This window comes from Phaseolus vulgaris, chromosome 3 (assembly GCF_000499845.2).
Source record: "Phaseolus vulgaris cultivar G19833 chromosome 3, P. vulgaris v2.0, whole genome shotgun sequence".
Taxonomy (NCBI): Eukaryota; Viridiplantae; Streptophyta; class Magnoliopsida; order Fabales; family Fabaceae; genus Phaseolus; species Phaseolus vulgaris.
In genome coordinates, this window is record NC_023757.2 from 34,300,382 (window position 1) to 34,313,617 (window position 13,236).

The following is a 13,236-nucleotide window of genomic DNA, read 5'->3' on the forward strand; positions in this document are numbered from 1 at the left end:
TTTAAATAATATTTTAATTAAAAATAATTATAATTTATAAATAAATAAATTAAATTAATTTTTGAATAATTTTTAAATGTAAGGGCAAATATGTAAAGTTACATTTTTATCAATTAAAAAAATACAATTTCAATCACACCCATCACATCACTCACAAACTTTCATAAATTTTCCTCACACTTTCCACTCTATTTACCTTAATCCAAACACCCTAACTTTCTTTACTCTTTCTCTTCAAATCATCTCAAATCCACTCCCTCATTTCCACTCTCTAATCCAAACAAAGCATAAGTGTAAAACAACCGGTTGAATCGACATTTTAACAGGTTGAATTTTCACTTTCTTTAGAAAACATATATTTTTGAAAAGGATTAAGATTCATTTGACCTTGGATCATCACAATGAGTGGATTAACAAATTCAACTACTTCTAGACACACACAACCAACAACAAGGATCTTCATGCATTTTACTTGGATTTGGAGACATCAAAGCACCTTGTTCAACAGTGCTGCCACGGGTACTAAATCAGCTAATTTGGTAATTATGGAACTGTAATGATTTAAGGTGGATATGGTAAGTGAATCTTTTGTTATGACAGTAGTCTCAATCTCAATGCTTTGCCAGTGGAATGATGTTGGAAATATTCTTCTAGTGTAGGGGCTTGTAAGCAAGTTCTTGAGTGTGATATAGAGATTTCATATTGCAAGGTATGCTACAAGGAGTAGCTAATGTTCTCCTATATGGACTTTTTCTTAGTTCATTTTTGTATTTATTCTATCAGAGAACATTAGCCTAAATTTTTTTGTATATGGGTTCGATTTAAATGCTTGAATATATTTAATTTATTCAATACCGATAAAAAAAAGTGCACTTATAATTCTTTTAAAATTAGTCTTTTTATTTAAAATAAAAAATATTTAATAGCTAATATTAAATACAAATTTAGAAATTAGTTAATAAATTTAGTTACATCTCAATTATCTCAGGATGTATTTATTTTTTCTAGTGCCAAGTTGATTTTTGTGTCATCCTTTTATATTGAATTAATGGATTGAAGTCACATTAGTGGATACAAGTCACATAAACCACATTGCTTGCATGGTTTCTTGAATCTCCCGTTACCCAGGAACATTACAGTGATGAGAAACTGACTGCCCTCAGTTCCCGCGCATTGCAATGATGGAAATCCTATAAATCCCCAACAATGGAGTCAGCATCGCGAAAGCCAAACATTTTTTTCTCCTCACACATCTGAGAACGAAGGTTTAAATGAATCATGTGATGTGGTCCATCAAACTATTCATTATCAAAAGAATGTTTGCCGTTCTGTTATTTGGCTTATCTTGTGCTTCTAAACTGTGGACTCTACTTTCGACTTCAACCTAACTAAAACCAAGATTTGGTTGTAGACCTTTGTCTTCCATTAATTTTGACACTTGTGCTACCTGATTCCGCCAACCAACTCTTGCATACAGATTCCCAAGCTGTTGAAGTGTTGCTGAGCATAGCCACTGATCTTGGTGTTCCATGTGATAACATCCCTGCCGTACATATTTTCAAATATGTTCAATTCATCATCAATTTAATTGCCCCACATTTGGAATACATGAAAATGAGAGCATTATCATTGTGGAGGTGACAATGAAAACCCCATGTGAATTATTTGACAATGAGCACATGTCCCATGTCCCAGTTCTCCACTTGCCCATTTAAGCACTTAGAAGACTAGTGTATGTAAAATAATTTGGTCTGAAATATGAACCCCTCATTTGATGGAAGCTCCAAACACATGTCAACATGCCAGTCTTTTACAAACCCAGCAATAATTGATGCCCATGAACTCACAGGAATTTCTTCAAATATGTGGTGTGCATCACTCAACAAGGCACTCCTGCTGTACAAACTTATAACAGAGGTTCCATCATAAACATAGCAATGAACCCAGTTGTCATTGCTGAACAGTGATATTGATTTCCTCATCAAAGGTTACTCTTGGAGCCTTGGACCCTCCTGAGCTCACTCACATCTTGTGACAAGAAGCACCCATATTTACCTTGTTCCTTGAGTAGAACAGAGGAGTAAATAGTCACTTCGGTTTTAGTCATAAGAATGCCAAGAGGAATGACAAGATAATGCCTTATATAAAAAAAATGTTTTATAATACTCTTCCAAGATACTTATATTTAGAATGCATGAAATTTCTTTAAAAAGAAAAAAAGATAGAAAATACGAAAATTGTATATGAAATGTATGTAAATAAAATAGAATCCACATTATATAATTTATCTTCAACCTAATCGAAAGAAGATGAAAAATGCACTACTGCTATGTTTTCTTTTGAGAAGTTTTAGTACTTCCAAAGAAAATAATAAAAAAATAAACTATTTTTTAAAAATTAACTTTTATATAAGTTAAAAAAGATATAAAAATTATATAATACAAATTAACTTATATATAAATTAATTTTAATTTATTGAGTAATTAATTGTAATTCTTCATTTTTCTTTTTTAAAAGTAGTTATGAAAAAAAATTGTGCAAACAAAGTTGTGATTAATTTCCTAAATACTTTCAAAGTTTAATGTCACAAGTAAATACATGTAAAGTGATTATGTTGTGAAATGCAAGAATATAATTAATCATGAAAATAATTTATAAAGAAATTTAATAATAATTTCCAAGTAAGTAAAATGATTAATTATGGAAATAATACGTTGTAACGAAATAATCATTTGCAATGTTATGTAAGTGAAATAATTAATTACGCTAAATTTAATGTATATAGCAGTCTTGCACATTAAAACATAATTATTTAATCCTTAAACATAATTAATATTTAACTGCGCCCTTAACCAAATCTATTAATTTATACCATGATTGTTTAATTAAGGTATTTACAAAATCAATTAACTTATGAATAATTAGTCTAACAGTCCTTTAACATCAATCATGATCAGTTATATGATTATAACCCCAATCATGTGAAATTAAAAAACTCAAACAAATTTAAAACTAACATATTCATTTAATGGGCGTTAGTTACATTTTTTTCATACAAAAATCACCATTCATGTTATTTATAAACATTAAGAAATCTAAAAATATATTTAGTTGATGAAAGTACTCTTGAGAATAATTATATAAATTTCTTAGAATTAAAGAGTAAAATGATATTATTGTAAAATAATTTAATTATTTATCACATCAAAGAGTAGGATTACGTTTATATTATATATAATAAAACAATCAATTCCAAAAAGTTAAAACTTTCACCTCTCGAACCATTTCATGGCAACTTGGTTGAAAAGAAATTCCAAAAAATATGGTTTAATAAGATTTTTTTTTAAAATACAAATCAAACGTGAGAAGTATGATCAGAAAATAATATAACTATTAAAATAAAAGATAAAAAATTGAAAATAAATCAAAACTACAGATTTTTGAAATTAAAAAACTAAAACGGTGAGAAAAAATTGCAAATAAAAATTAACTATCATTATTTTAATATTTTTGGCAAATAAAGTTTCATAAACAATACAACTTTCATAAGAATTAAAAAAATACATTAAAAAATGTGAAACATACATACCCATTTTGTAATAAATTTCAATTAATAAAAAAGAGGGTGGACATTTTTCTTGGTAAAGTGTTTGGTGAATGACCTCTGCCGTCACATTGATTGGGTACATGGGACGACACCGTTTTTGTCAGATAAACAACAGAACAATGTTAAATGTCTTGTCATGTGAATATTAAGGGTTCGCCGACAGCTGCCATTCTCCGCCATCACCGGCACAATCCACGTGTCCATCACCCTTTTTCTTGCAAACTTTTGTCTCTTCTGTTCATCTTCTCCTTTGTATTCATTCTTCCTCTCCGAAACCAAGTGCCATTGTTACTTCCTCTCTTATTTAGCCTCCCCCATTTCCTTTCTCAGTATTACCCTCTTCTCAAAATGTTCAATTTCTTACTTAGAAAAGAAACTCGAAAGATTCTCAAGCGCAAAGATAGCGATGCTGGGGAAAGAGGTACTCTATGCACTCTACATTCCTTTCTTTTTACAATATTTGAGTTCCACAATGATTCAACTTTTCTCCGTTTAACTGGGTTTCGGCTTTATCAATTACTGCTTTAAGATTCGACACTGTAAATATGTAGCATCGGATTATTCTCCGTCAACTTTTCATTGTTTACAGCAACTCTGAGCCTTTTCAGAATACTCAACTTCTCACACTGTTTACTCTATTTTCACATTCATTGTTGAAAGTGTAATCACGTGCAAAAATGGGTCTGGGTTTGGGACTTCCATTTCTGCAAGACCTTTCGGTCATTTTCATATTGTACTGTTTCTTTTTAATCCTTTGGTGCTCATCAGAATACAAAGCACTAGTTCTCTCAATTTACTTCAAGCATGTATATTCATGGATACTTCTCCAATGCAAATAGGCTAAGTATCCAATCTTGTAATTTTTTTTATGAAAAATGAATATAATTTACGTTAGACATATAATATAGAAACACAGAACCATTCTGCATTAATGAACCAAAAATAAAAATTGTTGTCTTTATAGATGATTTCAACAAAAGAAGGAGAATTGATAGTATATTTTTTTTAAATGATAGGAAGTAATTTATGATGACAATGACAATGATTATGATTTTTGTTTTCAAAAATGTTAAAATAATACATTTTTAATTTAGATTGGAGAAATACAATTATATATTTATTATACTTTCTGAATTTTTATGCATATATAGATATAACATAGAAACACGGAAGCATTGTCCATGAGGAACCAAAAATAAAAATTGTTCTCCTTACATCAAAAGAATGTGATTGATAGTACTATTCTTTCTTATAATGAGAAGGAATTTACAATGATAATGGTTTACGATTTTTGTTTTTAATAATGTCCAAAAATACATTTTTAATTTGTATTTACAGAATAGTAATTGTATATTTACCTATTATATATATTTATTATGTATCGTCTCATATATTTTTAGAATAATCAAATCGTTACACCGATACGATTTGGTATGCATAGAGTACTTTAAATAATTTTGTTTTAGATTTTTGTGCTTGTTTGGATTCAGGTTCCATCATCCAAAATAAGCTGAAATATAAGTTTAAGTAATTTTATAAATGTGAATGGTCACATATTGGTCCCTTGGTGAGAAATAGATTTTCAGTTTAAAAATTGGTTTGATTAAAATTAATATATGTTGGAATGTTTTTATTTTAAAAACTAGTTCGGAGTAAAATACGGTATAAAAATTTTATCCAACACAATTTACTAAAAACTGCTTCAACTTAAAATCAAGTTTGAATCCAGAAGTGATTATGTTGGACTAAACACACGATGATGTACTCAACATTGAAATGTCATTAATATAGATTAAGAAACTTGGTAAAAATTTATATTAAGTTTATTGCCAATTCTTTTAGAATAAAAACATTAATCAATTTTGAGAGCACTCCATCCCAACTTACAGTGATTCTTGTTATTTTTTTAGTCTAGTCACTGGACCTACTTGTATATACTAACTATGAACATTCAAACATATTCAAGATCATGTCTTATTCAACCAACTCTGAATTGGTGAATTTTCCTTGGCAATACTTGATACATAAGAATGCGAATCTGATGCATAGTTGATGCTTTACTCTATATCTCCATAAGAAACTTCCCTATACCTTTAATTGGTCATTGCAGGAAGAGCACTGGAAGACCTGAGAGGCTCACTGTTTAATGAATTTCGTTCCCCTGAAGGTGCAAAACGACAACAACATCGTACATGTGGTCCAGCTGCAGCACTTGGCTTCAATTTTGTAGTAGCAATTAGTATTATCTTCATGAACAAAATGGTTTGTTTACTTTCCTTTCTGTCTGGTTGGACTGTGTTGTGTGTCGAAGTTTCAAATAACCATGGTTTTAGATTTTGATTTCCTTGACTTTTCTTTTCAGGTTCTTCAAACTGTTAAATTCAAATTTCCTATTCTTCTCTCACTAATTCACTATGTAGTGAGCTGGCTCTTAATGGCTGTACTAAATGTGTTTTCTTTGCTTCCTGCTTCTCCTTCCTCAAAATCAACTAAGATGTCTGCTTTATTTACTCTTGGATTTGTCATGTCTCTATCTACTGGCCTTGCTAATGTCAGCCTGAAGTATAATAGGTAACACAACTATGATATTTTTATCAAAAATATTTGTTTCGTTCTCTGAATTTAATATCTATATCTTCAGTATTGGTTTCTATCAGATGGCAAAGATTGCAGTAACACCTTCAATAGTTATGGCAGAATTTGTATTGTATAGGAAGAAAGTTTCTTGGCCCAAGGTAAATGCCTTAACTTTGGCTGGCCATGTAAATTTGATGGGAATAATTAAGAGAGTGTTCAGGGGTTTGTAGAAATAAGAGTTATTTTTTACTATTGATTTGAATTATATGCACATTTTGTGCTATGGTAATCTCCTATACCTTCAACTTAAATAACAGACTTCAAATAGCTAACCCCATCCTTTCATTGTGAAGTGCCTAACCAAAGCGTGTCTAATCACTATTGAATTCCTAAGTCCTGACACCTCTATTGCTCTTGTATGTTTGCGGAAGATAACTGAATGCTTCAGTAGATTTAAACCCATTTCTCATGTCATTACATGTGCTTCTAAGGACCTATGAATGCAGTTCAAAATTGTAGTTCAAAATACAAGTCTAGTAATTACGACTATTGTTTTTGAGATTTATCATTTTACTCGTTTGGTGATCTTTAACATCATGCCAGTTAAAAAGCATTGATTCAATTAGTAAACCTATACACTTTAGCTACAATGATGCTTGCATTGTATGTTTCAGAAGTAAATGATGCGCGTTATTCTCCACAATTGATTCTAGATTTCAGAATTTTCATACTTATCTCATTTGTTTATTTATTTTTTATTATTATTGAAACGCTAGCTGAGTTGATTTGAAACTTTGCAGGCTTTAGCATTAACGGTGGTATCTATTGGTGTTGCTGTGGCTACAGTGACAGATCTGCAGTTTCATTTCTTTGGTGCCTGTGTTGCATTAGCGTGGATCGTACCTAGTGCTGTAAACAAAATCCTCTGGTCCAGATTACAGCAACAAGAAAACTGGACTGCTTTGGCGTGAGTAATTTGTTTGTTTATTCTTTTGGTCATTAGTAAGTATTTATTATATCTTTATAGTTTATATTATGTTATGACCACCTCCCAATTCCCAGTGCTGATTTACATACCAATATTTCTTATTTGCTTTATTTGTGGATTGTTCAACAGGTTAATGTGGAAAACAACACCTATTACTTTAATTTTTCTGGCTGCTATGTTACCCTGCTTAGACCCTCCTGGTGTACTTTCCTTTGATTGGAACTTCATTAACACATTGGTGATACTCACATCAGCCATTCTTGGATTTTTGCTTCAGTTATCTGGGGCTTTAGCACTAGGGTAAGGCACATGCATTACCCCCTTTTCAATTGTTGGATATTTTGCCTGTGAAAGATATGGAATTTCAGCGTTTAGTAGAATAGTAGGTGGGTCACTTGTTTAATACTTCAGTAGGTTGTTTTTATCAAATTAAGTGATCATTTACTAATGATCTGACCTCCAATACACTTTTCATGATATTACTTATTCTTTTGGGCTAGGCATGAAGTATGTTGGTAGTCAATATTTCTGTTTTAAATGTTTCATTGTTGACTAGCATAAGCTTATTTGTTCAGGTGACAGAGTTGTGTCAAGAAGCCTTTAGTAGTATTTGATACCATCTTTGTTTCTCATGTGAATATATTTGCATTTCCCTATAAACGAACAGGTTAAGGGTTCAAAACACTCTTACCATTGTGATTTAAGGGTTACTTTCAAATATTTATACTTTTTTGTGTGCCACTAACATGTTTTGTTTTTAGCAAACATTCCTTTAACATGCTATAATTAGAATATAGCTAGATATATTCTCAAGTCAGATTGTTTTAAACTGTTTGCATTATCGATAATGAGCCAAGTTACCAATAGAGTTGTATAATAAATTATTGGAGTGGCAAACCATCAACAAATCCTCTCGCAATGTACTATAATAGCCATCCTGTGTACTAAGAATCTCAAAATAAGTTTATATGCATGACAAACTTTGATGGTTATGTGCTAAGCCTAATACTGATGGTACTTTACGGCCAGATGTACTAGTAAACAAGTGTGAAAAGTTTGTGACAATGTTAATGTTAGGTCATTTAAAATTTGTCCTAACCAGATCATTATTAAAGTTCATTAAATTGTATATCTATTTCTATTTTACATTGTTGTTTAGTTAACAGCTACTGGCAAGTTCCTTCATGTATTTTTTCCTTGTAATTTACAGTGCGACATCTGCGGTCTCGCATGTTGTTCTTGGGCAGTTTAAGACCTGCATTATCCTCTTGGGAAACTATTATCTCTTTGGATCCAATCCTGGCATAATCAGTATCTGTGGGGCCTTTACAGCTATTGTTGGTATGTCTGTTTACACTTGCCTTAATCTGAAGCAGCAAAAAGCCAAGATATTTCCTCATCAGACGTCCCTTTTACCAAAATCTAAACTAAGCAAAGAAAATGGCAGTTCCCATAATGAACATTACAGTGCAGAAAATGTCTAACAAAATTTCTAATACTGAATGACACGAGATGATAATTAACCAAGAATTTTTTTCCTTTTCTGCTGTGATTTCTAGATTCCAATCTGATCATTTCGGGTGGTGATAGTTTATGTTCAAATATAAAATATCATTAAATTATACCAGGATTCAATGGTTCTATCAAAGCAAGTTGGAGCCTCATCTGCTCTGTAAATGAATTATTTGTTGGATTCTATCTTGAGTTGCGAATTTTTTTTCTGGCGTATAAAATAGGAGCTACTGTTTCATTTTGTAATTGTCACAGAAAACAGAATTACATTTTTTTTATTATACTCATCCCAGTTTGCTACATCTCATTATGGGACGAGAATAGCGGTTTCTTAATTTCATCTGTACGGAGAATTGAATTATGCAGTCTTCGTAATTTTTGGCTCTGGCTAACCAATGTTGTTAAGAAATCAAGAATAAAATGTTTTGATTGTTATGTTGACAGGGCATTGGAAATCACCGAGGGAATTATTAATAATATTTTATTATAATTTTTTTTATTCTTTAATAGACCCAGAATATTATTTAGCAGTGGTCTTAATTTTTTTAGTTTAATTCACTTAGTGAAAAATGTTTTATATTGTGAATCAATAGTAAATAATTGATATAGTTTAAAAATTTATTGTTATAAAAATGAATAAATTTACTATATATGTCAAATGAGTAGTATATTTTTGTTTAATGAACTTGAGAGCATCTATTCACTTTGGTATTTTTATTGAGAAAAAGTAAAATAAAAAAATACTTTGACAACTCTAAAAGTTATATATAAAATGTGATGGATTTAAATATAAATATATATAATAAAAAATAAATTTATAATTAAATAATATGAAAAAATATTAAAATAATTATATTAGAAGTTATAATGGTATAAAAAATATAAGTTCTCAATATATTATTATCCAAATAAAATTAACGATATGTCTTAACTCGTGTAAAAAATAAAATTAAAAGCAATCCTCCTCTAAAAATACAACATGTTAATCACATCCTATGGCATATAACCCATAACCCAAAAACAAGAAGAGGCATTCTTGTTGAAAAGACAAAACTCTTGTTACAATTTTTGAAAACTTGATGTTATAATCTTCGTTTCCAATATTTCCATGCTCCAATCCTTTTGATTCCTCCATCTCCTTGAGAGAAAATTTTGTTGTGTTTTGCTATTAGTACTAGTCATGCATTCCTATAATCAAAACAACAAAGACAAGGCAAGAGAAACTACTTTTTCTCTATGTATGATGTTAAACATTCATAACATACATAAAACAGTCCAAACTGCAAGACAATTTTCCAGTTGAGGATGTGACATGCATACAAGAAAATAATATGTATAGGTGCATCAGTGGTTTTGTATGGACATGAGGCATGATAATGGGATAAGGCACCAATCTAAATAACTAAAATTAATATATTTTATCTTAGTAATAATCCATCTCCAACTTCTAAGTTGTCATTCTAAAAATCTTTGGACGGTAAGTTACTTCATTAATAAAATAATGTTATTCTTGTGTTTCCATTAAACTCATAATTGTCATTCACAAACTTTTCCATATCCGATAAAATAATGTTATTCTTGTATTTCCATTCACAAACTTTTCCATACCCGATAAAATAATGTTATTCTTGTGTTTCCATTAAACTCATAATTGTCATTCACAAACTTTTCCATACCCGATTTTATGATGAAGATAAATTCTGGATATTAAATTATTCAAAGTTCCTTTTTGAATTATGGTGCATAACCTTACTTACACTAACCCAAATGTCACACATATTTCAAATTCATCTTTCTACACCTAAAAAACAAATTATTTATATCTTCATCTTCTCTATCACACATTGGACAAAAAATTACTTTCAACCACAACTCCCTCCTAACCAAGTTCAATATGAACGCTACCATGTCATTAATCACCATTCAAGTAAAAATGTGTGCAAATGAGAGAGTTTTAATTTTCCAAAAGTTAGTAAAAAATTTCCATCTTCCCTAGTTGTGCTGCAATAGTTTATATGCTAAGCATTTGAGTCATAATTTCTCCATATCCGATTATCTAGTCTAGATCTAGAAAGATGTATATGTTAAATCCTACTCATCAAACAATTAACTTGGTTGACAACCAAAACACATTAACTTAGTTGACAACCAAAACACTTTTTAGAGTCGTTTCGCCTCCAAAGAGATTGAGTGTGTTTTATCTTTTACCTTATGCAAGACCCTTTTTAGTCTAATAGACAAAATTTTGACACAATTTTATATTTACATCCAACTAGTGATATAAACTTGAACTCATCATAGAACTGTAAACTTTCACAGTTAGGAACCACCACCTTGTGGACTGGTAATATATTCTTTAGGATATTTAAAAAAGCTTTATTATTTTGATCCAATAACAATTTCATGTTATCCTACACGTTTAAAAGAAATATAGAATGGGTTTTCTAAACGTAGACGGTATGAACCTTGAATTTAGTATTTCTATTGTTTTTTTTATTGTCAATTGTAATTAAGCGATTAACTTACGTTTGGACAGAAGAGGATGCAATGGAAAATGGAATATGATGGTATTGTGTTTTATTGTTTGATTTTATTTTATATTTTTATTGTTTATATGCATTTCTCTCTCTCAATGAAAGAATAGAAATTTGGTCCCGTTTGTTGGAGATCCCACATCGATTAGAGATTAGAGTCTTTCATTATATATAAGTTTTTCATTATATATAAGTTGTAATACCGTTTTTCATCACAACATATCTAAAATAGAAGCTTTATCCTAGTGTTATCTTTCATTTTATTTATTCATCAATCTGGAAAAAACTTAGGTGACATTTTCCCTCCCCCACCCCCACTCCACACATATATATTACATAATATTGTTAAAATAATGGAATTGGAGCAAAATTTAATTATTGAATTTGAGCTTGTATGAAATAAGGATACTTAAGTTAAACTCAGAATTTAACAAACATTAAAATAAAATCTAACTTGAAGTTGTCATCAAATTGGTTAAGATATTAATTTAATATTTACTGATTGGATCAATAATAAAATAGTACTAATAATCAAATTATACGTAAAATAATTTTAGAGAGCATAATTAAATAATACTAAATTAAAAACATATTTGATAAGTTTTTACTATTCAAAATAAAAATAAAATATTTTATAATGTTTTAATTAATTAAATTTTAAAAATAAATAATTATATTCTTTGAAAATAATAAATTTGTTGTACTTTTTATTCTTGGAGAAAAATAATCAAAATAACATCTAATTTAAAAAAAAAGTTTTTTGGACCGGCGTGAAGCGATTTAGCTTGAGACTGTTTATGATTCAAATGGACCAAATAGTAACCGGTTTTATAATTGAAACATCCGATCCGGTTCGGTTCTTACAACTGGAGTTACTCCACTCATTTCACTTAATATTTCAATTAATTTCTTTTAAGAATTTCAATTTGACAATCATTTTTTTCCAAAGCAGTAATTATAATTTTATTTCAATATCATCCTAATTAAATGTTGATATTTTAATTTGTTTTCATTGTTGGTCATAACCCAAATAGGTGAGAGAAAATATTATTCAACAATAATAATTATTCATTTATTCTGACAAGTCTAAAGATATTCTAATAAAAACACATTATTCATTTATTTATTTTTTAAAATGTATGAGAAAATCTTAAATAACAAATAAAATGACACGGAGAGAGTATACTAATATACATTTTTTTTTTCATTCTACAAATATACATCATATATGTACATTGTGTCTTAAAATATTTTTACTAAAATAATTTTTTCAATATATAGTTTTTTAAAAATGTTTACTAAAACAATTTCACCCTTAATAATATATTGTTTTAACTGATATAAAAAAATTAGAAACAAATTAAAATATATTAATGCTTTTAAAATTTGAAAACATCCACTATAAGAAAAACATAAAATAGAAAACAATTTCAGAAAAAATTAATAATTAATTGTTATAGTAACTAAATTAGAGACATTTTATAAATTAAAAAAAAATATTGATTTTTAAATTGATTTTTATTATTGTTAAATGGTTTATCTAATTAGCAAACTTTTTTGTCACTAAAAATTAATTTTGTTTTTATTTCATATTTTCTTTGTAGTGGTAAGACAATTTAAAATTTGTTTAGCAAGTTAAAACTACAATAATCATTGAAGGGAACGAATTTTAAAATTGAGTGTATTTCTGAAATTCTTCTTCATTATTAAATGATTTACTTTAACTTCTAATTTTTTTAACTTATTCTTATGAACATACAAATACATTTATTTTCTGTTTCATCTCATAACATAAACATAGTATTTACTTAATCTTAAATTAAAAAAATCTCAAATTTCACACTTTCAAGTAAATCAAAGAGAAATTAAATTTTCTTAAATAAGTGAGTCAAAACTGAATAACCTCCCACCAAGTCTACCTCAACTTTAAGTGTTCAACTTTCTTTAAAAATATATTTGTTTTCTTCAATATATATTCTCGAAATTCTTTCAACGTTACAAATATTGCCACTTATTAT

The 13,236-nt window shown here is 29.0% G+C and overlaps 1 protein-coding gene and 1 pseudogene across 1 annotated transcript; one reads left to right on the plus strand and one right to left on the minus strand.

Annotated features, from left to right (window-relative positions):
- Window positions 1–1,077: 1,077 nt before the first annotated feature.
- LOC137805576 (pentatricopeptide repeat-containing protein At2g37320-like) lies at window positions 1,078–2,107 on the minus strand (annotated as a pseudogene).
- A 1,604-nt stretch (window positions 2,108–3,711) lies between these two features.
- On the plus strand, window positions 3,712–8,991 carry LOC137807279 (nucleotide-sugar uncharacterized transporter 1-like). The gene is made up of 7 exons (XM_068607840.1): window positions 3,712–4,028; window positions 5,718–5,869; window positions 5,970–6,178; window positions 6,249–6,342; window positions 6,985–7,151; window positions 7,302–7,472; window positions 8,383–8,991. The coding sequence occupies exons 1-7, from the start codon at window positions 3,734–3,736 to the stop codon at window positions 8,654–8,656; spliced, it is 1,362 nt and encodes a 453-aa protein (XP_068463941.1). The 5' UTR covers window positions 3,712–3,733; the 3' UTR covers window positions 8,657–8,991.
- The last annotated feature ends 4,245 nt before the right edge of the window (window positions 8,992–13,236 follow it).